The sequence below is a fragment of the Manis javanica genome, chromosome 1, assembly GCF_040802235.1.
Source record: "Manis javanica isolate MJ-LG chromosome 1, MJ_LKY, whole genome shotgun sequence".
Lineage (NCBI taxonomy): Eukaryota > Metazoa > Chordata > Mammalia > Pholidota > Manidae > Manis > Manis javanica.
The window spans coordinates 191,444,795-191,472,655 of record NC_133156.1 but is presented as its reverse complement, the minus strand read 5'-3'; the positions used below and the strand labels follow the sequence as shown (position 1 = coordinate 191,472,655).

At 35.2% G+C, this 27,861-nt stretch overlaps 1 protein-coding gene across 3 annotated transcripts in view; it reads right to left on the bottom strand.

The window, feature by feature from the left end:
• Positions 1-27,861, bottom strand: part of USP34 (ubiquitin specific peptidase 34) — a 241,368-nt gene that overhangs the window by 196,453 nt on the left and 17,054 nt on the right. For all 3 annotated transcript variants that reach the window (XR_012121111.1, XM_073212721.1, XM_073212722.1), the window contains exons 2-5: positions 19,841-19,928; positions 9,187-9,607; positions 3,657-3,707; positions 3,361-3,510 (exon numbers count right to left, since the gene is read on the bottom strand). Coding sequence is in view for 2 of the 3 variants with exons in the window: in XM_073212721.1 (XP_073068822.1) it covers positions 3,361-3,510; positions 3,657-3,707; positions 9,187-9,607; positions 19,841-19,928 (710 nt within the window). In the remaining variant the exon portion in view is untranslated. The remainder of the gene's footprint in view (positions 1-3,360; positions 3,511-3,656; positions 3,708-9,186; positions 9,608-19,840; positions 19,929-27,861) is intronic.

Sequence of the window (27,861 nt, the reverse complement as noted above, 5' to 3'; positions counted from 1 at the left end):
TGACAAGTGAAGTTATAAAAGAGGAAAGATAAACTGCCTCGTAGGTACATACTGAACACTTAGGAATTGTTAGCTATTGTTACTAAGACAAGAACCACTGAAGAAATAGATGGTCAACAAATAATTATGATATAATGAGTCAAGCACTGTAAAAGAACCCTGCCCAGAATGCTTCAGAAATGAATGAGTGATGAGTGCTGAATTGGGAAGTTGGAAACAATGAGGAATGGACTAAATCTGGGTATGAAGAGCAAACAGAAGTCTGCTGCCACTACATTAATACAGACTGTCAGGCAAGCATTAAAAAAAATCAGATTCTGATCATAACAGACTAATAGATGCATAAAGACAGACATCAGCATGGTGTGTGATCTGAAAATAACAGGCACTGGGAAAGAAAGAATTTAATGTAGGAGAGTTGTAAGAGAGAGTTGTAAGAGTTTACTTTGAAAAAGCTTTATGGAAGCAGGTAAGACCTCAGGTTATAGAATCTTTAAATTTATAAGCCTGGAAGTAACCTTAGTGGGGAAAAAAATGACAAGTGAAAAAAATGTCAACATTGAAAGGAAAAAATTTTCATAGAAAAGCTACCATTTACTGAGCCCTTAACATTCTCATTGTGATACAGGCTTATAAAAATAATACAATCAAAATTACAATGAAAGAGAAATCAAGGAAACAATCATACTTACAACTGCATCAAAAGAATAAAATACCTAGAAATGCATTTAACCAAGACTTGTACACTGAAACTTTTAAGCCACCAAGAAACTGAAGACAACACAAAGAGAAAGCTATTCCATGCTCATAGATAAGAAGAATTAATACTGTTAAAATGTCTATACTACTACCAAAGCAATCTATAGACTTAATACAATCCCTATCAAAATATCAAAGGCATTTTTCACAGAACTAGAGTAAATGACCTAAAATTTACATAAAACTACAAAAGATCTAGAATAGTCAAAGCAACCTTAAGAAAGAAGAACAAAATTGGGGGTATCACACTCTCTGATTTCAAACTACACTACCAAGATATAGCAATCAAAAGAATAAGGTACTGGCACAAAAATACATATAGATCAATGGAACACAGTAGACAGCCCAGAAATAAACCAAAGCTTCATAGTCAATTAATATATGACAAAGGACACAAGAACATACAATCAGGAAAAGACAATCTCTTCAATAAACGGCGTTGGGAAAACTGGACAGCTACATGCAAACGAATGTACCACTGTCTTACACCGTACACAAAAGCAAACTCAGAACGCCTTAACAGACCTAAATATAACACCTGAAAACATAAAACACCTGGAAGAAAAACATAGGCAGTGAATTCTCTAGTATCAGCATTAAAAAAATTTTTTCTAGGTATGTCTCCCCAAGCAAGAGTAACAAAGCAAAAACAAACAAGTGGCAATACATCAAACTAAAAACCTTCTGTAGCACAGCAAAAGAAACTGTCAACATAACAAAAGGCAGTCTACTGAATGGGAGAAAATATTTGAAAGTGATAAATTCAATATATTCAAATAAGGGCTAATATCCAGAATATATAAAGAACTCATACATTCAACACCGATACACAAAGAACCCAACTAAAACATGGGCAGAAGATCTGAACAGATATTTTTCCAAAGAAAACAGATGGCCAGTAGACACGATAAGATCCTCCACATCACAAATCAAGGAAATGAAAATCAAAACCACAGTGAAAAATCACCTCACACCAGTCAGAATGGCTAATATCAACAAGAAATAATAAGTGTTGACAAGGATGTGAAGAAATGAAAACACTTGTACACCGCTGTGAGAATGTAAACTGGTGCAGCCACTACGGGAAGAAGTATTGAGGTTTCTCAAAAAACTAAAAGAAATACCATACAACACAACAATTCCTTCTAAAGAAAACAAAGTCACTAATCTGAAAAGATATATGCACTCCTATGTTTACTGAAGCATTAATATATATAATAGCCCAAATATGGATGCAACCCAAGTGTCCATCCATAGATGAACAGATATAGGAGATGTGGTACATACACATAATAGAATATTCTCAGTCATAAAAAAGAATGAGCTCGTGCCATTTGCGACGTGGATGGAGCTACAGAGTATTACAGTAAGTAAAATAAGTCAGATAAAGACAACTAGTGTGTGATTTTGATTAACATGTAGAATATGAAACACACGCACACATAAAACAAAAAGACTCACAGACACAGAGAACAGATTGGTGGCTGACAGAGGGGAGTGGGCAGGGGAATGGGCAATATAGGTGAAGGTCATAAGAGGTACAACTTTCCAGTTATAAAATACATAAGTTATGGGGATGAAAAGTACTGCATAACATAACAAAACAAAAAACAAAAAACTGAGGCTCAGATTCAGGATTTTAATTCAACTTGTGAATCCAAAGCCTGCATTCTTACCCTGCATGCTGTACTGCCACTGCATCTATTATTTTGAACCTGTCAGAAACCAAAGAATTTGGGGAATAACAATGACCTTAATACAAAACATTTATTTCACATAGGAGAGGTTCAGACACTCAATAAATCTGAATAAAGCCAAGGGCCTTTCCAGTATACTACTTCACTGCAAAGAGGGTAGGTATCATTTGAAACAATGCAATAAAATTATTTGAGTCTTTATTCACCTTCTGCTTTTGTTTTATATATGTACTTTACATATTTCATGTTAGTAATTATTTATTAAGGTAATTCAGTTACCACAAGAATTCAAGTTTTGGTAAAGTTAGATTTAAGTTTTACTATACCAGTTTTAAAAAATGATGACCAGAATAGGTTAGTAAAGGCTGAATTTTATATATAGGCAGTAAAATGTATTTTTCTCTGCTTCCATTATGTATTGTACTTCATAGTAATGACATTCACAACATACATAAGAATTATCTCCTTTACAGAAGCAAAAAAAAATGTTAGGTCTTTACTTATAACATAGAGGGAAGTCAGGCACACTATAGTATGACCCTAGGCTAGCCATCATTTAATTAACAAAAAACTAAGAATCCAAAAATTTCTCAGTACAAAATCCCAGATAAGGAAAGTAACATCAACGTAAGAATTTTTTGCTTAGATATCTAGCTTGTATTTTATACAAAAGCAGTAAATGGCTAAATTTATTTAACTTATATTAACTTACACAAATTCCAATTTTGTTATAACAAACTTTTTTTTACAGGTTTCCATACTTGATTTTTTCAAAATATAATCCATATAAAAATAGTAATGTACATGCAAATCACTCAAAATTTGACTTTTCTGGGCATAAAATTATTTATTAAAATAATAAACATTATTTCCAATATTAAAACCAATTCCAAACAATACTTACATTAGATACAACTGTAATAAATGCATGTGCTATAAGAAATGGCAAAGTTTCAGGAGTTCCAAATTCAAAACAATCCTTCATGAGAGAAAGGCCATTTTTCCCACAAAACAAACATACATAACGAAGCAAATGCAATGGTACTTCTACATCCTGAAGAAAAAAGGAAATGTTATTTTTAGTATTATCAGAAATAACTTATTAAGCAATCCTAGATACAAATCAGACATAAAAATAGACTCAAAACACATATGAACAAAAAAAAAAACTTCAAACACCTGAGAATGATAAACACTTACATTCATATCACAGAACGCCCCTAATATGTTGCTTTCTTGGGTTGATATGTCCTGATTAAAAAAAAAAGTAAAATACAATTAGGCCACACTACTAAATGACAATCTTTTAAAAATACAACTTTCTGAAAACTGATTTTATGAAAACTCAAGAGTTTACATTTGCTTCTCATCAATAGTGGTATTCCTAGCAATAGCAAATATGATTCAGTTCTAAAGTATATTTTAACTCTTCTCCAAAAACAGTCTTTCTATACTACATATGACATATTATTTTGCCTTCTCAAAAACCTTTCATTAAAGAACTAGTGTAATTCTTATAAAAATACATTATAATTAGACAGGGATAAGGGATTAAGGGGTATTATGATTGGCACACATAATATGGGGGAGGCATGGGGAAGGAAGTATAGCACAGACAAGACAAGTAGTGACTACAGCATCTTACTATACTGATGGACAGTGACTATAATGGGGTATGTGATGAGGACTTGATAACAGGGGGGAATGTAGTAACCACAGTGTTGCTCATGTGAAACCTGAGCATTAAGATTGTGCATCGATGATACCTTAAAAATAAAATTGTAACTTAGTTAAGTGGTTTTGAAACTGTGCTCTGGAATTCCCTAGAGGAATACTCAGAAGTTCCATAATGTGCTTTCCATATGTAAGATTTAAACTACCTGAGAGTCCCATTCATACAGTGGTGAGAGCATAAGTTTGTATGACCTTGCTGGAGGGCCATTTGTCAGTATCTATCAACATTTAAAATGCACATTCCCTTTGACCCAATTCATCTTCTGGTTATTTATCCTGAACAACTAATAAAAGAAATGCTGTAAAAAAATATGTATAATAATGTATACGTATAATACATTCAAATTATTTGTAACATCTCAAAATTAGGAACAACTTACATATCCATCAGTAAGACAGCTTAAAAAATGCTGGCATAACCATCCAGGGTCTTATGCAGCCTTCAAGACCTATATGTTTGTAAGGTGAAATATATAGCAAGAGGGATTTTTGGGGGATGATGGAACTATTCTGAAATTGAAATGTGGTTAATTGTTGCACAACTCTAAAAATTTGCTAAGAATAAATTATACACTTAAGTGATTTTTATAGTATGTTAAGTCATACCTTTGAAAAGCTGTTTATAAAAATAAGGTGGGTTTATATGTACAGGCATAGAAAGATATCTTGTATTACATTTTTAAAAATTAGAATTTATGAGTATGATCTCATTTTCGTAATTTTTTAAATGTCTGAAAATACCTTAACTAATTTTGTAACAATGCTTTGGGGTGTTTTTTGTTTTTTGTAGGAGCAGATGGATGAAGAGGAGAGGTTCCAGGCTTAAGTACTTTGTATATTCTGTACTTTTTAGTCACACTGAAAATGTTAACTTTTATAATCAGAAATCTAAATACTTTCATCTGAAAAAGGTCAGCTGCCCAAGGACCCATTCATTCATTATTATTACCTGTTTCATATAAGTTCCACTGCTGACAGAAAAGTTTGAAAACAACTGATTGAGAGCATCACATAAAACTCTCAAAACATTAAAAAAAAAAATGTCCTAAGAGAGGTCAAAATACCTGTCTAAGTATACTAAACCTCCTGGCCCACAGTTATAGCTTTAAGTTATTCTCAACAAACCTTTGTCTTCGAAAAAGTCCAGACTATAAGAACTCCTGTAGTATTATTAAATAGATTCATCGAACAGATGAACCGATGCTGGAATATTATATTGGAGTTAAGATTTCTATGCCTAACATAGACACAGCTAGAATATCTCCTAACAGAATTCTATTCTGATGTGCAAAATATAACTCATGGACCCGGTTACATCTATTTTGGCTACTCAGAAGAACTGTTTTACCATTTCATATTTCTACTCTGGATATATGATGATAGTATTCTATGACGTTGTTATAATGTCCTTTTAAGTAGTATATAAAGAGTTAACATAGGTCTATAGGTAACAACACTACGAACAACACTATTGACATGTTCTTAAAATTAAATTTGGCCCCTTTACATGAATGGATCTCCTTTTTGTTAAAAGAGGATTCTACACTGTCATTTTTTAGGATGTTTAATATATTATGTCATGTAAGATATTGATTAAAAGTTTTCTATATGGGAAGATAACAGAATTCTAGAAGACAGAGCACAGTATGATTTAAAATATTCTTAAATATTTTATATAAAATAAGGATGTAGAAAAAACTAGAAAACCTTGCTAAAAAAGCTGAATCAACTTTTTCTTTCAGAAGTTCTAATTCTAGATGATTCCTGACAAGGCCTTAAGAAACCTATCAGGGAATTTTTAGGTTTTTGTTTCTTCCCAAAACCAGACACTGACCAAATAAAATGATGCCACTCTATTTCTAGAAGTAAACAGAAAAATTTATCTATTACCTTAAAAGAAACAAAGAAAATAAAGTGAGTAACCTTTAGGAAGTAATTCTGTATCTAATTAGGCAAACGATGCTCCATAATCAAACCACAAAGAACTGAAGGCCAGTAGCTTATGCATGGAATTTTTGCTTAGAAAGAAGTCACAAGTGTTCAAATTAGATAGTAATGATAGTTGTACAATTTGGGGAATATATTAAAAGTTACTAACCCATATATTTTTAAAAGGCTAATTAAAAATATTTAATTATTTTAATTTTAAAAAGAGTGAATAAAAAAGATAGTGGGGAATGTAAAGAGGAAAAACCAGCCTAGATTCAAAAATTTGGAAAAAAGCACAATGTGTAAAATTACTTTACCTGATATTACACATACGTACACATTTAATAGAAATGCAGTGATTTAAGTATCATTTTCATTCAGAATAAAACTTATAACACTAAGGAATACCTCATTTCACAGAATTATATACAATTACTCAGAATTAAAAAAATAATTCAACTGGCCCAAAAAACTTTTAATCTGAATTATTATTGCTTATTTCCAATTACTTCAGCTTTAAATATATTATGAACTTTGAGACTAGGGGAAGAAAGGATGAAAAGAGGAAGAGATGGGGAAAAGGAAGACTCCAAATTCCCATCTTATTCACTACTGGCAATAGATACAACAGTTACATGTGATTAGTTTGAAATGATCGCCAAGAAGTATGGTAGAGTAAGACTTAAATTCTAGGGCCCTCTCAGCAGTATGCTGTGCAAACAAGACCAAAACTTAAAATCTCTGTAAACCAGTTCCCTTTTATAAAAAATAAGGATGTCGACTAGGTTTCTAGAGTCACTGATATCAAATATTAACATATGAATACTGAATCTTCTCCTAAAGAGTCTTAGCCAATTTGTGCCTTGCAAAAAAATTAAAAGGCTTTATCAGAAAAGGATGACACAACAAAATGAAGGGAAGACTGGATGGATTATCTCCTTTTAAAAAGGTGGGATTAAGACTCTATAGTGAGCTCTACTGCATTGCAAAGTATTGGTTTTCTAAAGATACCTGTGTTTATGTGTATTAAGAAACACAAATATGTAAGTATGATACCAAGGTTTTGATCTGAGACCCACTGAAACAGTTGACTGCTAACAGTTATATGGCCGCTAGGATAAAAACTGGAATTTTAGAGTATTTGCAACAAATTATTACTAAGACATTAGAAACTTGGGGAACAACTACATTATGAACAGAATATTAAAGAAGCACATATAAATTCTCTGTAAGGAGGTTTGAATTCTGTATAGGAATATTTTATTGTATCTAAAGGTATTTTTCATTAGAATTTTATCTTGAAAATCCCATAAAATCATTGCTTTCAACCCAACAGTCACACACAATGTTCCTCTAGAACAGTAATAATGAGGTATTTTATTCCAAATAGGAAAGTATAGGACAATGTGAATATGTCCACATTTTTGAAAATCTTAAAAAAAAAAAAAAGATGAGCAGATTCATTTTAGGTACTACATATATTTAGTAATGCTATAGTTCTATTTTAAGAGATTTTTAACTAGAGAAAATAGGTTTTATTAAGAAACCTTGTATGAATTTCACATATCTAGGTCTTTAACCAATTTTAAATTCTTAAATTTTAAATTTCAATTATCAATTTAAGGTATTTAAAACCCTATTCACATGGTGTTCTTAAGATTAAATTTTGCAGCTTTACATGAAAGGATCTCCTTATTAAAAGAGGATTCTACACTGCCATTTTTTAGGATGTGTTATAAATATATTATGTCATGTAAGACATTCATTAGAAGTTTTCTAAATGGAAAAATAACACAATTCTAGAAGACACAACAGTCTGACTTAAAATATTCTTAAGAATTCTAATAGGGCAAATACCCATCTCGTGAGCTATGTTTTTAAATATTCTCGATTCAATGTGAAAATATTTTCATTAAAGGACTATTCTTTTTCTAGATTAAGAAGTTTAGAGAAGTCAGTATGAAGTTTATAGTCTGAGAAAACAGGAAGACGTTTTAAAAAGCATGTGGTGTATTTGTTAATGACCATAACTTTTCCCATTCCAGGACGCATAGGAAACAATGTTACTCGAAATGAAACCTTTTCTCTCTCCTCCCATCCACAGATGGAGTCTACTTCATACCACTTTGAATCTAAGGCTGTCCTTGTGAACTGATTCAACCAAAAGAATGTAGCAGAATACTATGTTGTTTCAGAGGCTGGACCTTAAAGAGGCCTTATCGCTTCCACTTCTGCCTTCCTGGATCAAAGTCGAAACTACAATATAAGGAAGCCAGTCTATCCTAGTTGAGAATGAGAGGCCAAGTGAGAAAATCCAAGGAGCCCTAGACAAGCTCCAGCACCAACTGTCAGACATTTAAGTGAGAACATCTTATACCTTCAAATCCCTACAACTCTCAAAGTAAATGCAAATTCTTAAGTAAGACCACAAACAAACAAACAAACAAAATCAGCAAAGAAACTGCCCAGCCAACCCACAGAATCATGAGGAATAATAACTCACTGTTGTTTTAAGCCACTAATACATTTCCACATAACTATCTCAATTCCTACTACATAAAGAAATGCCATTATCTAAAGAAACTTAATGTGGGTTATTAAAATAACTCTTGGAAAGGCTTATAAAAATATTACCAATAGAGTGAGTCAAGCATGTTGACTTACAAAAGAAAATACTATTATTTAAAAGTAGTAGTTAAATTTAAGCTTTTCCTTAACAAAGAAAATTCCAAATCCTGTCAACTATATTTCTAAGAATGAAATACTACATGTTTTCAATCATTACTTTTTGCAAGTTACAGTAAGCAGAGTATAGATCTACACCAGCAAAATGTTTAGATCACTGACAGCTTAATTTTTATGAGTTCAATTTATAAATCTTGATAGGATTACGCTGACATAAGTTTTAAAGAAATGGTCTGGAGAAAACTAGGATACTTTTTATAATGAAAATAGTGATTTTTATCAAATTTTCCATCAGCAATAGCTCTGTCTTCATATTTACTGAGAAACTGCCAACATGACTATAACTTAGTATTAGTTAAAATTTATACCTATTTTTACATACCTCTATAGTAGGGTGAGTATTATGCTTATAAGCAGTATATAAAGGAAACTGAATTTGAAAAATTTTTGCCACACACAGTAAGAGTTTTTCCTTCTCTTCTGTAGTCCATAAACTAAACAAATCAGAACTCTTTGAAGATTCCTCCTCAGTCAGATTACAAATTCTTGCAGAGTTTGATTTTTTTTCTACTGACTTTTGCCTCTCTGTACTTCCTTCATTACACTCTCTTTCTATACTCAGTGGTTCTTCCGCGTGATTACTTTCGTCTTGCCACGTGGAATCTATGTTAATAGTAGTACAATGTTTGCAAAGCTGGTCCCGGAGCACTTGAACCTGGGCAATCACTAAGTTAATAAGTGCACACACTACTTGGTTAAAAATCTCCAAATGCTTATATTCCTTGAAGCAGCACAGACATTGCCTGTAAGAGAAAAAAATTTCAATAATTAATGCTTCCTAGAGAGGCAAAAAATTCTATCTTTCTAATAAGTAATACAAAAAAAAATAAGCAAATACTAGCTTTTTCTTCCAAGCAGTTTTTATTTCCTCATTCCTGATGGGGTAGTACCATAATAACGTACAAAGATGGCATCACACTAAAAACTGATATTTTTAGTTAGTAAAAAGTCACCATATTAGGTTGACAGCTGTCATCCTTTAATTTATGTATTTACTGGCACTTCCACACAAAAAATATTTAAAAACAAGAATTGTGGCAAATACTTTTGCTTCTTTAAATACTGAGTACTCAGTTGTGTGAGTATCAGGGAACTGGCTATAATAAAATACCTTATTGGTAAAGGGAACTGGTTATTTCACATAAGGAGTTTCATTGCCAACTAATACAAAAGTTACTGGTAAACAATTAAAATGAATAATTTGTCAACTAATAAAAAACTAAGATTAGTAATTTGCTTAAAGGCTATTTGGGTGGGGCATTCTTACTCTATTTGGCAAATCAAAAGCATTTAGAATACCACACACACACACACACACACACACACACACATTAGTATAAATGAGACAGTCTGTAATTATAATATACAAACTTAGTACTCTTAAACATAGTATTAGCATAATGTCTGGTATATTGTGGATAATCAACAGGGTCTAGTGACACAATTAATAAGTAATACCCACATTACCAGGTTACATTAGCAATTCTATCCAATGATGGATAAAAGTTAAGAAACTATTACTTACAATTCATGCTGACTTATATTATCAAAACAAACCAAAACAACTATATGGTAGTCCAAACAGATCAGCAACTCCCTGCATAACCATGTAGAAATAATTTCATTTTGCCAGGTATACCAGATATGAAGTATAGCCACAAATTCTTTAAAATACTCTTCCCTTTAAAAGGTGAAGCCAGTTTTCCTTCCTTGAATGTGGACCGGACGTAATGACTGGCTTCCAATGAATGGAATGAGGCAGAAATGACAGTTTGTAACATCTGTGACTAGGTCATAAAAGACACTGCCACTTCTGCTTTGCCTCTTCTGGATCACTCCCTCTGGGGAGAGCCAGGTACCATGTTGTAAAGCACTTAAGAAGCTCTTGGAGAGGTCAAATGAGAAAAAACTGAGGCCTCCAGTAACTTATGACAAGCACCAACTTGCCTACCTTGTAAGTGAAACAACTTGGAAGCAGTTCCTCCAACCCCAAATAGAGCTTCAGATGACTGTAACCTGGCCAATACCTTAACTGAAACTTTGTGAGAAATTCAAACCATAAGTGACAAGGCAACTCCATATTCTGTCCACGGAAACTCTGAGGATAATAAATGTCTATTGTTGTCTTAAGACACTGTTTTAAGAATAATCTATTACATAGAAATAGATAAATGATACATCAGGTCGGTTTTTTCAGGGGCAAAATAAAGGCATTTTACCTCTAAGGCCACCTCCAGTTTAAAAATCTTTATCAATCATCAGATACTTCTGCAGGTAAAGAGGAAGCATGGGGCAGAAAAAGGAGGACTAAATGGAAGGTACAGTTATGAACTGCAGATCCCCAGCCCAGACAGACAAATACCATTCCTACCTGACCCAGGAAACAATTTTTTCCTGGACATTAAGTGAACAAAATAAACTCAGGAACACCACAAACTGAAGAAAGCAGGGATGGAATAAGAAAATGGAAGCAAGAGAAGTGAAATTATGACTGACTGAATGGTGAACCTCCCCAAGTACCTGTCTTTACCTGCCCAACAACCAGAATAGCGTATTTCATGGCCAAAGATTGTGAACAATATTAGATCTTAGTAATAAAGCCTGCTCCCCATTTTACCATCATACAGCATCGGCCAGCATCTAAGATGCCCCATTCACACAAAACTCCCAATCCATTTTCCAGTGCCCCTCCCTCAACCACAAAAAGTATAATCAAGGATAGTAAGACTTGAGAGAAAAAGCTACACCACCAAGGGCAGATCAAAACAAACAGTAAAAAGAAATTCAATGGAAGTATATAAAATGTAGCAAGAAAACATTAATTTATATCCTCACAGACATAAAAGATACTGAATTACTGAAAATAAGGACAGAATATTATTAAAACATGCATTTTATTATCAAGAAGAGCCATTTGTGCTCAAATCACACATTATATAACTTTTCCATATGTACCATTCACAACTTAAAAAACAAAATTACCACAATTTGTCAAATTCAATACAAGGTTCAGATGGTAAAAGTGCAGAAATCTCCTAGAAAGTAGAATAAACAAAGGAAGACAATGGGGAGAAAATGAAAAGTATACCATCAATCAAGGAGGTAACAATATCTGACTAAAAATATTTCAAGCAGACAAAATCAAAGTATGGAAGTGAGGAAATGATGAAAGAACCAAAAAAATTCAGAACTGAAAAACCCATCAGAACACATATCATCATGAAATTTGTGAAGCCAAGTTAGGATAAAGATGGTAAGAGAGCTTTTAGGGAAAGAGAAAATAGTGACAAGGAAAAGCTCAGGAATAAAAATAGCTAACACTTCTCCAAATCAATATTGGAAGCTAGAATACAAGGGAAGAATACCGTCAGATTTCTCAGAGAAAACAGTTTTCCACCTAAATTCCAGTATCCAACAAAGTTATCAATAAGAGAAAGGGTAGGTCTAAAATATTTGTCTCCCATGCACTTTCTCAGAAAGATGTCATCATAACAACAACAACAAAAAAAGTAAAACAATAAAGATATAAACATGGAATCCAGAAACCTAGTGATCCAATAAAAGAAAAAAGCAAAAGGCATTTCAAGGATGATCTGAAGAGAAGAGCTGTTTTACTAATTTATGACAAATCAATACAGACGAGAGCAGGAAATAAAGGCCAAAGGAGACTGGGCAGAAGAGTAAGGAAGGGAATAGATCACATAATGGTATATAAAAATGTAAAAACTAGTACAAAAGGCTGGAGACTTTGGGAAGAAATTAGAGATTCACACCTAGAAAATAAGCCAGTAAACTCTAGGAAAAAAATAATGATTAACAAAACCTAAACAATTTATACCTTGTAAGACATAAAATGAACCACAGAGGCTCATCACTGAACAGTATTTTTATTTTTAAAATTACCCTAAGTTATTCAGCCATAAGAAAACAAATCCTACCATTTGCAACAACATGGATGGAGCTAGAGGGTGGTATGCTCAGTGAAATAAGCCAGGTGGAGAAAGACAAGTACCAAATGATATTATTCATCTGTGAAGCATAAGAACAAAGCAAAAACTGAAGGAACAAAACAGCAGCAGACTCATAGAACCCAAGAACTGACTAACAGTTGCCAAAGGGAAAGGGAAAGGGAAAGGGACAGGGGTGGGGGGGGGGGAGGGAGGGAGAAGGGGAATAAGGGGCATTACGATTAGCACACATAATATAGGGGGGTGTGGTACACAGGGAAGGCAGCATAGCACAGAGAAGACAAGTAGTGATTCTATAGCATGTTACTATGTTGATAGACAGTGACTGTAATGGGGTATGTGGTGGGGACTTGATAAAAGGGAGAATCTAGTAACCACAATGTTGATAATGTAATTGTATATTAATGACACCAAAATTTTAAAAAAATTACCCTGAGAACTGATACAACTTTATCGAGAGGATGGGGAAGGGTAAAAAAGTGAAATCTTTGTATATCAGAAAAGGAAGTACATAGATTATACCTAAAATTGATAGATGAACCAACAGAAATATAAAATATTATATCAATACAGAGATTAGTATCAAAAACAACATCTAAAAAAGTTTAAAACATGAGAGAAATCTTCGGCATCCGAGGATGTTTTGTTGCCCTTGTCTAGCTTGGATTAATACTTAGTCTATAGGCACACACCTGATCATCTACATTTGCCCTCTTACAGCACTATGTTTTCTACCTTTATCTTGCATTTACCTACCACTTCAGCATTTTATTTAAAAAAAAATAATAATAATAATGATAATGATAATAAGGGAGAATGTGGGATTCACATATAAATCAAGTATAAAAATCAAACGAATAATCATAATTGACCTGATTGTTTATAGTTCATGATGCGTGATCAAAACCGAAAGTTTCTGTGATGACTGCCATTGCACTGGTCACTATGTAAGAACTTATTCACTATGTAAGAACTTGTTCACCATGTAAAAACTTGTTCATTATGCTTCAGAAGATTGGAGACTGTTGAGAATTAGGCTTGGAGTTGATTGATGATTGTGCATTGAGTCCCCTATACAGAATTTCATTGTTGTTAACAACCATATGATCAATAAATATGAGAGATGACCTCTCAAAAAAAAAAAAAAAAAAAAAACACCCAGACTGCCTACGTAGGGGTCCTGCGTGAAGACAACAAAGACTTTGCAGGGAGGTGACTTACTGCCTATCAGGACTGGGCCACCATGGGCCCAACCAGATCCCAATATGGGCCCAAGCAACAGAACTAAGAACTGTCCAAATCACACCTCCTTTGGAAAAGGCCAGGCGCACTGAAAGGGAGGCCATATAGATGGACCTGTCAATCAAATAAGCCCATCTTGTTAGTCAAAGAGGTGCCTCCTTGCCAGAATGCCATATAAAGGCCCCCCACCTAAAAGCTCTGTGCCTTTGTCTACCTGGACTCTGGACTCTGAAAACCCTTGGAGGGTTTTCAAATAAAACTTTCACTCTGCTTTGCAAAAAAAAAAGTTTAAAACAGAAACTGAGGGGGCTGGGAGAAAGGGGACAATGGACTTTTTATTATAGGCTTTTTCACCAATTTACTTTTTAAATGCTGTATTATTACTTGTATTTATACAGCATATCATACATATCCTTCCACTACCTAAGCTTATCCTATTTTCTTCTTAATCCTACCTCTATTACATGTCTGATAACACTAAACCACTCAAGTACAGTTATCAGCTGCCACCTGAGTGGAGTATGCTTACATTTAAGAACATGCAATGATAAAATTTCTAAATGCCTAGCATAAAACATGTAATCCCTTTTGTAGATTACTTGTGCTATTAATAGCTATTTATCCTGAATAAGAATCACAATAATAGTATGTTCTGATGCCCAAGAAGAAATTGGGGGTGTGGTGAATAGACAAGCAGTTTTACTATAAAGCATTGTGATCCAACTGGATTCACTTCCCTCTTAGTCAGTATGAGCAATTAGGAGTGTTAACATTCTACTTTTTGGTACTTTTAACAACCAGCTAAAAATTATTCATATTTATTGATGTGAATAAAATTATAAATGTTACAAACTTTTCCAGGCGGGCTTTTCACATTTTAGTTTTGGTATCTTTCAATATATATTTCGTTTCCTAAAATAAAGTTTAACAATCTTACAGGTATTTTATTTCTTTTGTCACATTCATTAAGCACTTTGTAACTTCACACTCTAAGACAATAGTAGTTTTATTAATATTCTCGTCTCACAAATGAGGAAATATGAGCTTACAGAAGTATTTTTCATAATTATCCAATACACTGATAAAGCAGGACTGAAGTCACATCTACCTGACTCCAAGGCCATATTCTTAACCACTACACTCTAGAGTAGCATTAGCTAATGACTGAGGATCTCTACAGTCTGGGGCAAACACCTTTTGATACTCTGATGAAACATATGAACTACTCCCTAGAACTGTACATTATCAAAATTTCCTTTATAATTTCATTTCCCTCCATAGACACTAGGTTAAAAATTCCTGATACAGAAATGAAAAGTAATAATCTAGGATAAAAGTAGACTAGGAATGGGAAAACTATTAACTCCCACCCACCTTTAGCAATAACTGGTGAAACATCAGAAAAATCATATCATTTTTCCGGATTTCATTTTATTCAGTGGCACAATCCTAAAAGAAGTATGGTTTTATCCTACTGTAACATCGCCACCTAGCTGTAGTTACAATAAATCCAAAATTAGAATTCAAATGCAACACTTCTCAGCCAATTTTTTTAAATTAAGATATCACTGATAAATAAAGTGGGGGGGATCTCACTCCCCAACTTCAAGCTTTACTACAAAGCCATAGTAATCAAGACAATTTGGTACTGGCACAACAACAGAGCCACAGACCAGTGGAACAGAATAGAGACTCCAAACATTAACCCAAACATATATGATCAATTAATAAACAATAAAGGAGCCATGGACATACAATGGGGAAATGACAGTCTCTTCAACAGATGGTACTGGCAAAACTGGACAGCTACATGTAAGATAATGAAACTGGATCACTGTCTAACCCCATACACAAAAGTAAATTCAAAATGGATCAAAGACCTGAATGTAAGTCATGAAACCATAAAACTCTTGGAAAAAAACATGGGCAAAAATCTCTTGGACATAAACATGAGCAACTTGATGAACGTATCTCCCTGGGCAAGGAAAGCAAAAGCAAAAATGAACAAGTGAGACTACATCAAGCTGAAAAGCTTCTGTTACAGAGAAGGATACCATCAATAGAACAAAAAGGTACCCTACAGTATGGGAAAATATATTTGTAACTGACAGATCCAATAAAGGCTTGAAGCTCACGCACCTCAACAAACAAAAAGCAAATAATCCAATTTAAAAATGGGCAAAGGAGATGAGCAGACAGTTCTCCAAGGAAGAAATTCAGATGGCCAACAGATACATGAAAAGATGCTCCACATCACTAGTCATCAGAGAAATGCAAATTAAAACCACAATGAGATATCACCTCACACCACTAAGATGGCTACCATCCAAAAGACAAACAACAACAAATGCTGGCGAGGTTGTGGAGAAAGGGGAACCCTCCTACACTGCTGGTGGGAATGTAAATTAGTTCAACCACTGTGGAGAGCAGTATGGAGGTTCCTCAAAATGCTCAAAATAGAAATACCATTTGACCCAGGAATTCCACTTCTAGGAATTTACCCTAAGAATGCAGCAGCCCAGTTTGAAAAAGACAGATGCACCCCTATGTTTATCACAGCACTATTTACAATAGCCAAGATATGGAAGCAACCTAAGTGTCCATCAGTAGATGAATGGATAAAGATGTGGTACATATACACAATGGAATATTATTCAGCCATAAGAAGACAACAAATCCTACCATTTGCAACAACATGGATGGAACTAGAGGGTATTATTCTCAGTGAAGACAAGTACCAAATGATTTCACTCGTATGTGGAGTATAAGAACAAAGAGAAAACTGAAGAAACAAAACAGCAGCAGAATCACAGAACCCAAGAATGGACTAACAGTTACCAAAGAGAAAGGGACTGGGAAGGATGGGTGGGAAGGGAGGGATAAGGGGTGGGGGGAAGGAAGGGGGCATTATGATTAGCATGTATAATGTGGGGGTGGGGCGCAGGGAGGGCTGTGCAGCACAGAGAAGACAAGTAGTGATTCTACAGCATCTTACTACGCTGATGGACAGTGACTGTAATGGGGTTTGTGGGGGGGACTTGGTGAAGGGGGGACCCTAGTAAACATAATGTTCTTCAAAAAAAAAAAAAAGAAATGCTGCACTATACAAATGGCACTATAATGAGGAACCACTGAGGACTGTTCTCTCAGAGACTAAATGACAGCTGAGATTGTTGAAGCAATACACATAATGCTTCCAAAAAAAAAAAGATATCACTGATATACTCTTTGATGATTTCACATGAAAACACATTGTGGTTACTACAATCACCCATATTATCAAGTTCCCCTTCCATACCGCATTGAAGTCATTGTCTATCAGTGTAGTAAGATGCCACACAGAGTCACTACTTGTCTTCTCTGTGCTACACTGTCTTTCCTGTGAACCCCCCACACCATGTGTATCAATCATAATACCCCTCAATTCCCTTCTCCTCCCTCCCCACCCACCCTCCCCTTTGGTATCTGCTAGTCCCTTCTTGGAAGTCTGTGAGTCCACTGCTGTTTTGTTCCGTCAGTTTTGCTTCATTGTGGTACTCCATAAATGAGGGAAATCATTTGGTTACTTGTCTTTCTCCGCCTAGCTTATTTCACTGAGCATAATACCCTCTAACTTCACCCATGTTGTTGCAAACAGTAGGATTTGTTTTCTTCTTATGGCTGAATAATATTCCATTGTGTACATGTACCATACCTTCTTCATCTATTTATCTACTGATGGGCACTTAGGTTTCTTCTGTATCTTGACTATTGTAAATAATGCTGTGATAAACATGGGGTGCATATGTCTTTTTGAATCTGAGATCTTCTATCCTTTGGGTACATTCCTAAGAGTGGAATGAACTCCTGGGTCCAATAATATTTCTATTTTTAGTTTTTTGAGGAACCTCCATATTACTTTCCACAATGGTTGAACTACTTTACATTCCCACTACCATTGTAGGAGGGTTCCCCTTTCTCTGAATCCTCACCAGCATTTGTTGTTGCTTGCCTTTTGGATGCTGGCCATCCTAACTGGTGTGAGGTGATATCTCATTGTGGTTTTAATTTGCATTTCTCTGATGATTACGGACATGGAGCATCTTTTCATGTGCCTGCTGGCCATCTGAATTTCTTCTTTGGATAACTGTCTGTTGATATCCTCTGCCCATTTTTTAATCAGGTTATTTCTTTTTTGGCTGTTGAGGTGTATGAGTCTTTATATATTTTGGATGTTAAACCCTCATCAGAGATGTCATTTACAAATATATTCTCCCATACTGTAGGATGTCTTTTTATTTTACTGATGATGTCCTTTGCTGTACAGAAGCTTTTTTAGTTTGATGTAGTCCCATTTGTTCATTTTTGCTTTTGTTTCCCTTGCCTGAGGAAATGTGTTCATGAAGAAGTTGCTCATGTTTTTGTCCAAGAGATTTTTGCCTTTTTTGCCTTTGTTTTATTCTAAGAGTTTTATGGTTTCATGACTTACATTCAGGTCTTTGATCCATTTCAAATTTACTTTTGTGTATGGGGTTAGACAATAATCCAGTTTCATTCTCTTACATGTAGCTGTCCAGTTTTGCCAACACCAGCTGTTGAAGAGGCTGTCATTTCCCCAATGTATATGCATGGCTCCTTTATCATATATTAACTGACCGTGTTTGTTTGGGTTTATACCTGGGCTCTCTATTCTGTTTCATTGATCTATGGGTCTGCTCTTGTGCAAGTACCAAATTGTCTTGATTACTATTCAGCAAATTCTTTACACTATTAAAGTTAATCTTATACCATTACCATAGTAGTATTATGAAATATCCAATTATCTATTCTACCATAAATAGAGGAACAGGAACCACTGCTACATTTCCTTAAAAAAAAATTCAACTGGTTGAGACTCAGAAGAGATACCAATACTAATGGCACGTAAGTTTGAAATAACTAAAATCTACAATCTTTTTTAGAACAAACATATGTACCAATTTTATTGACAGAGAGAAAGAAAAAATACACAAGCAGGTATTATTATAGAGCAAATGATATTTGAAATTAAATTATTCTGATAGGCTGTATTATTAGCTAGACTGTGTGCCTCAGGGTATTTATTAATGTTATGACTGTATTTAACATGTGCAATAGTCAATACACATAATGCTTCCAACATTCTTTAACCATAAAAATTTTAGAAGGTCTAAGAAGTTTAAAAGGAATAGACACACATGTGAGAATTTTTAGCTATAGCCAGCTAACACCATACTGAGCAACAGGAATTTGCAAATCCTTCTTACTAATGTTGGCTATAATAATGATTATGTTCCTTAAAATTTTGTTCTCTATATTATCAATATATGTATTATTTAAACATTGGACTAATAAGCATAATTATTATGGAAAAGAAACAAATAGCAAGTGGCTTCCAGAAGAGTCAAAGTATCCTTACCATAATACTGATTTTTTAAAGGATTGTTTGTCACAGTTCTCCAGCTATGCCATAACAATTCTTTAATCCCTCAAAATGATTATTTTTAGAATTTCAATCACTCCCATATTTCAAAACAATGAAGGATGGGTTAAAGAAAGAAACCAATTTTTACCCTCATGTTTTAAAAACAAAACAATGAATGGCCCCATGAGTAAGAAGACGGGAAGACTTAATAAATGTTGATGAACTGTCATTTAATGAACTAAGTTTACAACCCAACATCCTAGAAGGAAAGTCTGATGACAATAAGAACTGAAAATACAACTCGCAAAGTTAGACTTCAAAATTCAAGACTTAAAGATGCATACCTCTGTGTCCAGGAATTGATATAAGCAAATATTTTGAGAGTATGTTCCTTTCTGAGCTGCAGTCCATCACCACCTTCTATATCAGATACTGAAAGTAGAAAAATTAATATTAGAAATAAATAATGATAAACCAGTATTAAAGCCAATAACAGTATTAAAACTTTAAACCAGTATTAAACCAGTATTAAAACTTCAACAACAAAAAAGCCGGGGTTTACAAATGTAAATATTTCAGATAATTATTTTTTGTTTTCACCAAAGAAAATAAATCTTGGTTAATCTAATTAATGACTAATTTGAACTTAAGAAGAGATTTTTAACAGGGTTAATTTGAGAAGAAAAAAGGAAGACACACTGTTAGTTATTCTAGTGTTGTCTCTCAAATTCAAAACTACCCTCTGTTCTATGCAACATGATGCTGGGGCTGGGACTCTGCAAGCTACATTGTTCATGTCTGCTAGCTTCCTATAAAGGTCTTCCTTCAGTGCCTACATAGCACTCTAAGACCAGAAAGCAAGAGGAGACCAAAGATGATGCTGTGTCTAAAAGCATCACTCAGCAGCAGCACTGACTCCAGTCTCCAGCTTCCAAGAACCAATCTCACAGTACTGCTTTCACAGGTACCAGCAGTAGCCAGGCAGCATTCTTCTTCGCTTCCTTCATAGGGCCCACCTCTAAGCAATCCTATTTCATATTTTGTTTCCCCAGCCTTAGGGGAGATTGGCTGCTTCCTGCAGTAGTTGTCCTCACTGTCACCACCATCATCTCTGGGTGGCCTCCAAGTTCCCTCTTTGCTCTTAAACCTTCAACATTTGTGTAATATCTTCTCTTTATTAAATCCTTTCTTTACCTCCCTGATTGGACACTGAATGACATACTGCCATTGCACACACAATATGTAAATACTATGAAAGGAATCTACAGTTAAATCAAGAAGAGAAATTATACCAAAAAAAAAAGATTGGCTAATGGCCCAAATAAGTCTTCTAATGTAACATGTTCCATTGTACAAGATCAGAGGTCAGCAAACTTTTCTATACTGGGTCATAAAGCAAATATTTTAGGTTTGCAGGCCAAATAATCTCTTTTATAACTCAGCAGCACTGTTGCTGCATCTTGAAAAAAACAACAGACAATACGGCAAACAAGTGAGCATGGCCATGTTTCCAAAAACAAGCAGTTGACAAGATTTGGCACACCAGACCACAGTTCGCCAACTCTATGCTAGACAAATGAAGTCCAACAAGATAACATAACTCACGCCATTTAAATCTTCATTGTGTCTAGAAGTTATCATAAATGCCTTCATTTGACATTTGTTGAGCACTCTATATGCTAAGCAGTAATTAATGTAAGTAAGAGTGACTGATACAAGTAACAGTCCTCTCCTCATGAGACTTAGTCTTGTCCCAAGAAGAGGGAAGGACAAAAAGAGACAAATGAAAATATAACAATACTCATTCATACTTTCACACTTTCACAAATGCTAAAAAGAAACCAAATAGGGTACTATATAGCTGATAATAAGCATTACCAACCTTGAAATGGGGAGTAAGGAAGACATTCTCTGAGGTGGCGATTTTTAAGCAAAGCCTAGAATGCTAAGAATTTAGACATTAAAAAAAGAAAAAGAGATTAAAGCATTCTAATAAAGAATTTCATCTTTCGAGTTCCCAGGATGATGTGAAGGGAGATCCAAGGATGACCACTGCATAGAACCCAAGAACACTGCGTCAGAAAGGAGCGAAAGAGAAAAAGGACTACGGAAAGGATGGTTCCAGGTGGGGGGACTAACCATAATTTATGTCAACAAAAGATCAAAATACATTTCACAGAAGAAAGTCAACAGCTGAAAATACACATTGAGAAAAAATGATTTAACCTTATTATTTAAAAAGGAAGGTAAATGTTGGGTGGAAAAAAAACACATAAAATGGAAAGTCATTATCTCTAGGAGAGGAAAAAGTGGGGCTCCAACAAAGATAGTTGCTGTTTCTTGAAAGCCTAACAAACTTGTTTGATTTTCTTTAACCAAGGCACATTATTTAATAAAAATTAAAATAGAAAATAATAGGATCCGAGAGGGATTAAAGATGGTGGCATGAGAGGAGACACAGAGACCTCCTCCTAAAATGACACATAATAAGAAAATATAATTAATACAACTAATCCTGAAAGAGCAACAGGAAAGAAGGCCACACCAGACTGCATATGCCTGGAGGAAAGAACAGACCTCACAGAACAGGGTTGTGAACTCAGGCACTCAATTCCACTGGCTGGATATGCAGATCCAAGGCCCCCACCATGATACGCAGACTACTGTGCCTTCCTCCGGGCCAACCTGCACGTACGTAGCTGGCAAACCCTGCCCTGGCATCAGGCCACCCAGACAGGAGCACTGCAAACAGCAGCTACAAATGCAAAGCATAGAGGCTTACACCTGTGTATTTGGCCCACTGGTTTTGGTAGTGGAGACAGGCATAGCAGACAGGAAGCAGGAAACAGCGCTTTCCTCCCCCAGGCACCAGTACCACTCCCCTGCAACCACCGACATTGCTCCAGAGGCTAAGCAGCTCCAGAGAGTAGAGCTTCTGGGCACTACAGGGCGCCACATACAAATATGAAATGTCAAGGAAACCTGTTTCAAAGCAAAATCTCAACAACACCCAAAAAAAGCTCAAGTGAAACAGAACTAATCAATCTTCCTGAAAGAGATTACAAAATAAAAATCATAAACATGCTCCTGGAGGTACAGAAAAATACTCAAGAATTCAGGAATGAATTTAGAACTAAGATAGAATCGCTGAGGAACACAATGGAGGGTATTAAAAGCAGATTAGATATGATGGAGGAGATAAATGAAATAGAAATTAATGAAAAGGAATACGAAGAAGCTGAGGCACAGAGAGAAAAAGGATTTCTAGGAATGAAAGAATACTGAGAGAACTGGGTAACCAATCCAAACAGAACAATATTCGTATTATAGGGGTACCAGAAGAAGAAGAGAGAGAAAAAGGGATGGAAAGTGTCTATGAGGAGGCAATTGCTGAAAACTTCCCCAATCTGCGGAAGGAGATAGTCTCTCAAGTCATGGAGGTGTACAGATCTCCCAACACAAGGGACCCAAGGAAAACAACACCAAGACATATAATAATTAAAATGGCAAAGATCAACGATAAGGACAGACTATTAAAACCAGTCAAACAGAGAAAAAAGATCACATTCAAAGGAAAACCCATCAGGCTATGAGACTTCTCAACAGAAACCTCACAGGCCAGAAGGGAGTGGCATGATGTATTTAATCAATGAAGCAGAAGGGCCTCAAACCAAGAATACTATACCCAGCAAGATTATTATTTAAATTTGAAGGAGGGATTAAACAATTTCCAGATAAGCAAAAGCTGGGACTGCTCTACATGGAAGTGTTCCTAAGGTTAAATAGCTGTCACCAGAGGTAATAACAAGGGATAGACAAAAAGTACAGAATATGATACCTAAAATATAAAGAATGGAGGAGAAAGAAAAGGAGGGGGAAAAAAAAGAACCTTTAGATTGTGTTTGTAACAGCATACTAAGTGAGTTAAGTTAGACTGTTAGATAGTAAGGAAGTTACCCTTGAACCTTTGGCAACCACGAATCTAAAGCGTGCAATGGCAAAAAGTACATAACTATTGATAATCACCCCAAATGTAAATGATTTGAATACACCAATCAAAAGACAGAGATAAAAAAACAAGACCCAACTATATGCTGCCTACAAGACACTCACATAAACCCAAAGACATACACAGACTAAAAGTGAAGGGATGGAAAAAGACATTTCATGCAACTAATAGGGAGAGAAAGCAAGTGTTGTAGTATTTGTATCAGATAAAATAGACTTTAAAAAAAGAAAGTCACAAAAGAAAAAGAAGGACATATAATGATAAAGGGGTCAATCCAACAAGAGGATATAACCATTATAAATTTCTATACACCCAACACAGGAGCACCTACATATGTGAAACAAATACTAATAGAATTAAAAGGGGAAACAGAATGCAATGCATTCATTCTAGGAGACTTCAACTCTCTACTCACTCCAAAGGACAGATCAACCAGACAGAAAATAAGTGAGGAGACAGAGGCACTGAACACTACATTAGAACAGATGGACATAACAGACATCTACAGAACTCTACACACAAAAGCAGCAGGATACACATTCTCAAGTACACATGGAACATTTTCAAGAATAGATCATATACCAGGCCACAAAAAGAGCCTCAGTAAATTCAAAAATATTGAAATTATACCAACCAGTCTCTCAGACCACAAAGGTATGAAACTAGAAATAAATTACACAAAGAAAATGAAAAAGCCCACAAACACATGGAAGCTTGACAACTTGCTCCTAAATATCCAATCGATCAATGACGAAATAAAAACAGACATCAAGCAATAGATGGAGACAGATGACAACAATAATTCAACACCACAAAATCTGTGGGATGCAGCAAGGGCCGTGCTAAGAGGGAAGTACACTGCAATACAGGCCTACCTCAGGAAAAAAGAACAATCCCATATGAGCAGTCTAAACTCCTAGGAAAACAACAACAAATGAGGCTCGAAGTCAGCAGGAGGAGGGACATAATAAACATTAGAGCATAAATAAATAAAATCAAGAAGAATACAGCAAGAGAAAGAATCAGTGAAAGCAAGAGCTGGTTCATCGAGAAAATAAACAAAATAGATAAACCTCTAGCCATACTTATCAAGAAAGAAAAAGAGTACACACATAAACAGAATCAAAAATAAGAAAGGAAAAATCACTACAGACACACAGAAATACAAAGAATTGGTGAGAATACTATGAAAAATTACATGCTAACAAACTGGAAAACCTAGAAAAAATGGACAACTTTCTAGAAAAATATAACCTTCCAAGGCTGACACAGAAAGAAATAGAAAATCTGAAAAGACCAATTATCAGCAACAAAACTGAATTGGTAATCAAAAAGCTACCTAAGAACAAAACCCCTGGACCAGATGGCTTCACTGCTGAATGTTATCAAATATTTAGTAAAGACCTATAACTAATTCTCCTTAAAGATTTCCATAAAGTTGCCTCAAGAGGAGGGAATACTTCCAAACTCATTCTATGAGGCCACCATCACCCTAATACCCAAACCAGGCAGACACCAAAAAAAAGAAAATTACAGACCAATATCCCTCATGAACATAGATGCAAAAATACTCAACAAAATATTAACACACCGAATTCAAAAATACATCAAAAATATCACCCATCATGATCAAGTAGGATTTATTCCACGGATGCAAGGATGGTACAATATCAACATCATCCACCACATCAACAAAAAGGAGGACAAAAATCACACGACCATCTCCATAGATGCCGAAAAAGCATTCAACAAAATTCTGTATCCATTCATGATAAAAACTCTCAACAAAATGGGTATAGAGGGCAAAGTATCTCAACATAATAAAGGCCATATATGACAAACCTAATTAACAGCGAGAAGCTGAAAGTCTTTCCTTTGAGAAGACTGGGAACAAGACCAAGGATGCCCACTCTTTCCACTTGTATTCAACATAGTTCTGGAGGTCCTCGCCATGGCAATTAGACAACACAAAGAAATAAAAACAACCAGACTGGTGAAGATGTAGTTAAACTGTCACTGAATGCAAATGACATGATATTGTACATAATAAAAAACCCTAAAGAATCCACTCCAAAACACCTAGATCTAATATCTGAATTCAGCAAAGTTGAAGGATACAAAATTAATACTCAGAAATCTGTTTCATTCCTATACACTAATGATGAACTAGCAGAAAAAGAGATCGGGAAAACAATTCCATTCAGGATTTCATCAAAAAGAATGAAATACCTAGGAATAAACCTAACCAAGGAAGTGAAAGACTTATACCCTGAAAACTACAAGACACTCATGAGAGAACTTAAAGAAGATATCAATGAACAGAAACACAGCCCATGCTCATGAATAGGAAGAATTAATATTGTCAAAAACACCATCCTGCCTAAAGCAATCTACAGATTCAATGTAATCCCTATCAAAATACCAACAGCATTCTTCAATCAACTAGAGAAAACAGTTCTAAAATTCATATGGAACCACAAAACACCCCGAATAGCCAAAGCAATCCTGAGAAGGAAGAATAAAACTGGTGGGAATTACACTTCCTGACTTAAAGCTCTACAACAAAGCCACACTAATTGAGACCATTTGGTACTGTCACAAAAACAGACCCAGAGATCAATGGAACAGACTAGAGAGCCCAGATATAAACCCAAACATATATGGTCAATTAATATATGATAAAGGAGCCATGGATATACAACGGGGAAATGACAGCCTCTTCAACAGCTGGTGTTGACAAAACTGGACAGCTACATGGAAGAGAATGAAACTGGATCATTGTTTAACCCCATACACAAAAGTAAATTCGAAATGGATCAAAGACATGAATGTAAGTCATGAAACCATAAAACTCTTAGAAAAAAACATAGGCAAAAATCTCTTGGACATAAACAAGAGCGACGTCTTCATGAGCATATTATCTCCCCAGTCAAGGGAAACAAAAGCAAAAATGAACAAGTGGGACAGAAGCTGAAAAGCTTCTGTATAGCAAAGGACACCACCAATAGAACAAAAAGGCATCCTACATTATGGGAGAATATATTCATAAATGACAGATCAGATAAAGGCTTGACATCCAAAATATATAAAGACCTCACGCACCTCAACAAACAAAAAACAAATAATCCAATTAAAAAATGGGGAGAGGAGCTGAACAGACAGTTCTCCAAAGAAGAAATTCAGATGGCCAACAGAAACATGAAAAGATGCTCCACATCACTAGTCATCAGAGAAACGCAAATTAAAACCACAATGAGATATCACCTTACACCAGTAAGGACAGCTACCATCCAAAAGACAAACAACAACAAATGTTGGCGAGGTTGTGGAGAAAGGGGGACCCTCCTACACTGCTGGTGGGAATGTAAATTAGTTCAACCACTGTGGAGAGCAGTATGGAGGTTCCTCAAAATGCTCAAAATAGAAATACCATTTGACCCAGGAATTCCACTTCTAGGAATTTACCCTAAGAATGCAGCAGCCCAGTTTGAAAAAGACAGATGCACCCCTATGTTTATCACAGCACTATTTACAATAGCCAAGATATGGAAGCAACCTAAGTGTCCATCAGTAGATGAATGGATAAAGATGTGGTACATATACACAATGGAATATTATTCAGCCATAAGAAAACAAATCCTACCATTTGCAACAACATGGATGGAACTAGAGGGTATTATTCTCAGTGAAGACAAGTACCAAATGATTTCACTCATATGTGGAGTATAAGAACAAAGAGAAAACTGAAGAAACAAAACAGCAGCAGAATCACAGAACCCAAGAATGGACTAACAGTTACCAAAGAGAAAGGGACTGGGAAGGATGGGTGGGAAGGGAGGGATAAGGGGTGGGGGGAAAGGAACTGGGCAGGATGGGTGGGAAGGGAGGGATAACAGGGGGATAAAAGAAAAGAGGCATTATGATTAGCATGTATAATGTGGGGGTGGGGTGCAGGGAGGGCTGTGCAGCACAGAGAAGACAAGTAGTGATTCTACAGTATCTTACTACAGTGATGGACAGTGACTGTAATGGGGGTTGTGTGGGGGGGACTTGGTGAAGGGGGGAACCTAGTAAACATAATATTCCTCATGTAACTGTAGATTAATGACACCAAAAAAAAAAAGAAAAAAAGAAAAGCCTAGGAATATATGTTAAGGAAATGTGTACAACCTACATCAAGAGAAAAAAAATCACAAAACTTCACAAAGATTATATAAATGAGAAAACAAACACATTATGGTTCCTGAAGGGGTACAATTGATACTGCTAAGATGTCAACTCTTTCCCCTATTTACAAACATGATGAACATTCAATAAAAATTCCAAAAGAAGGTGGGGGTATGCAGGAGCAATGCA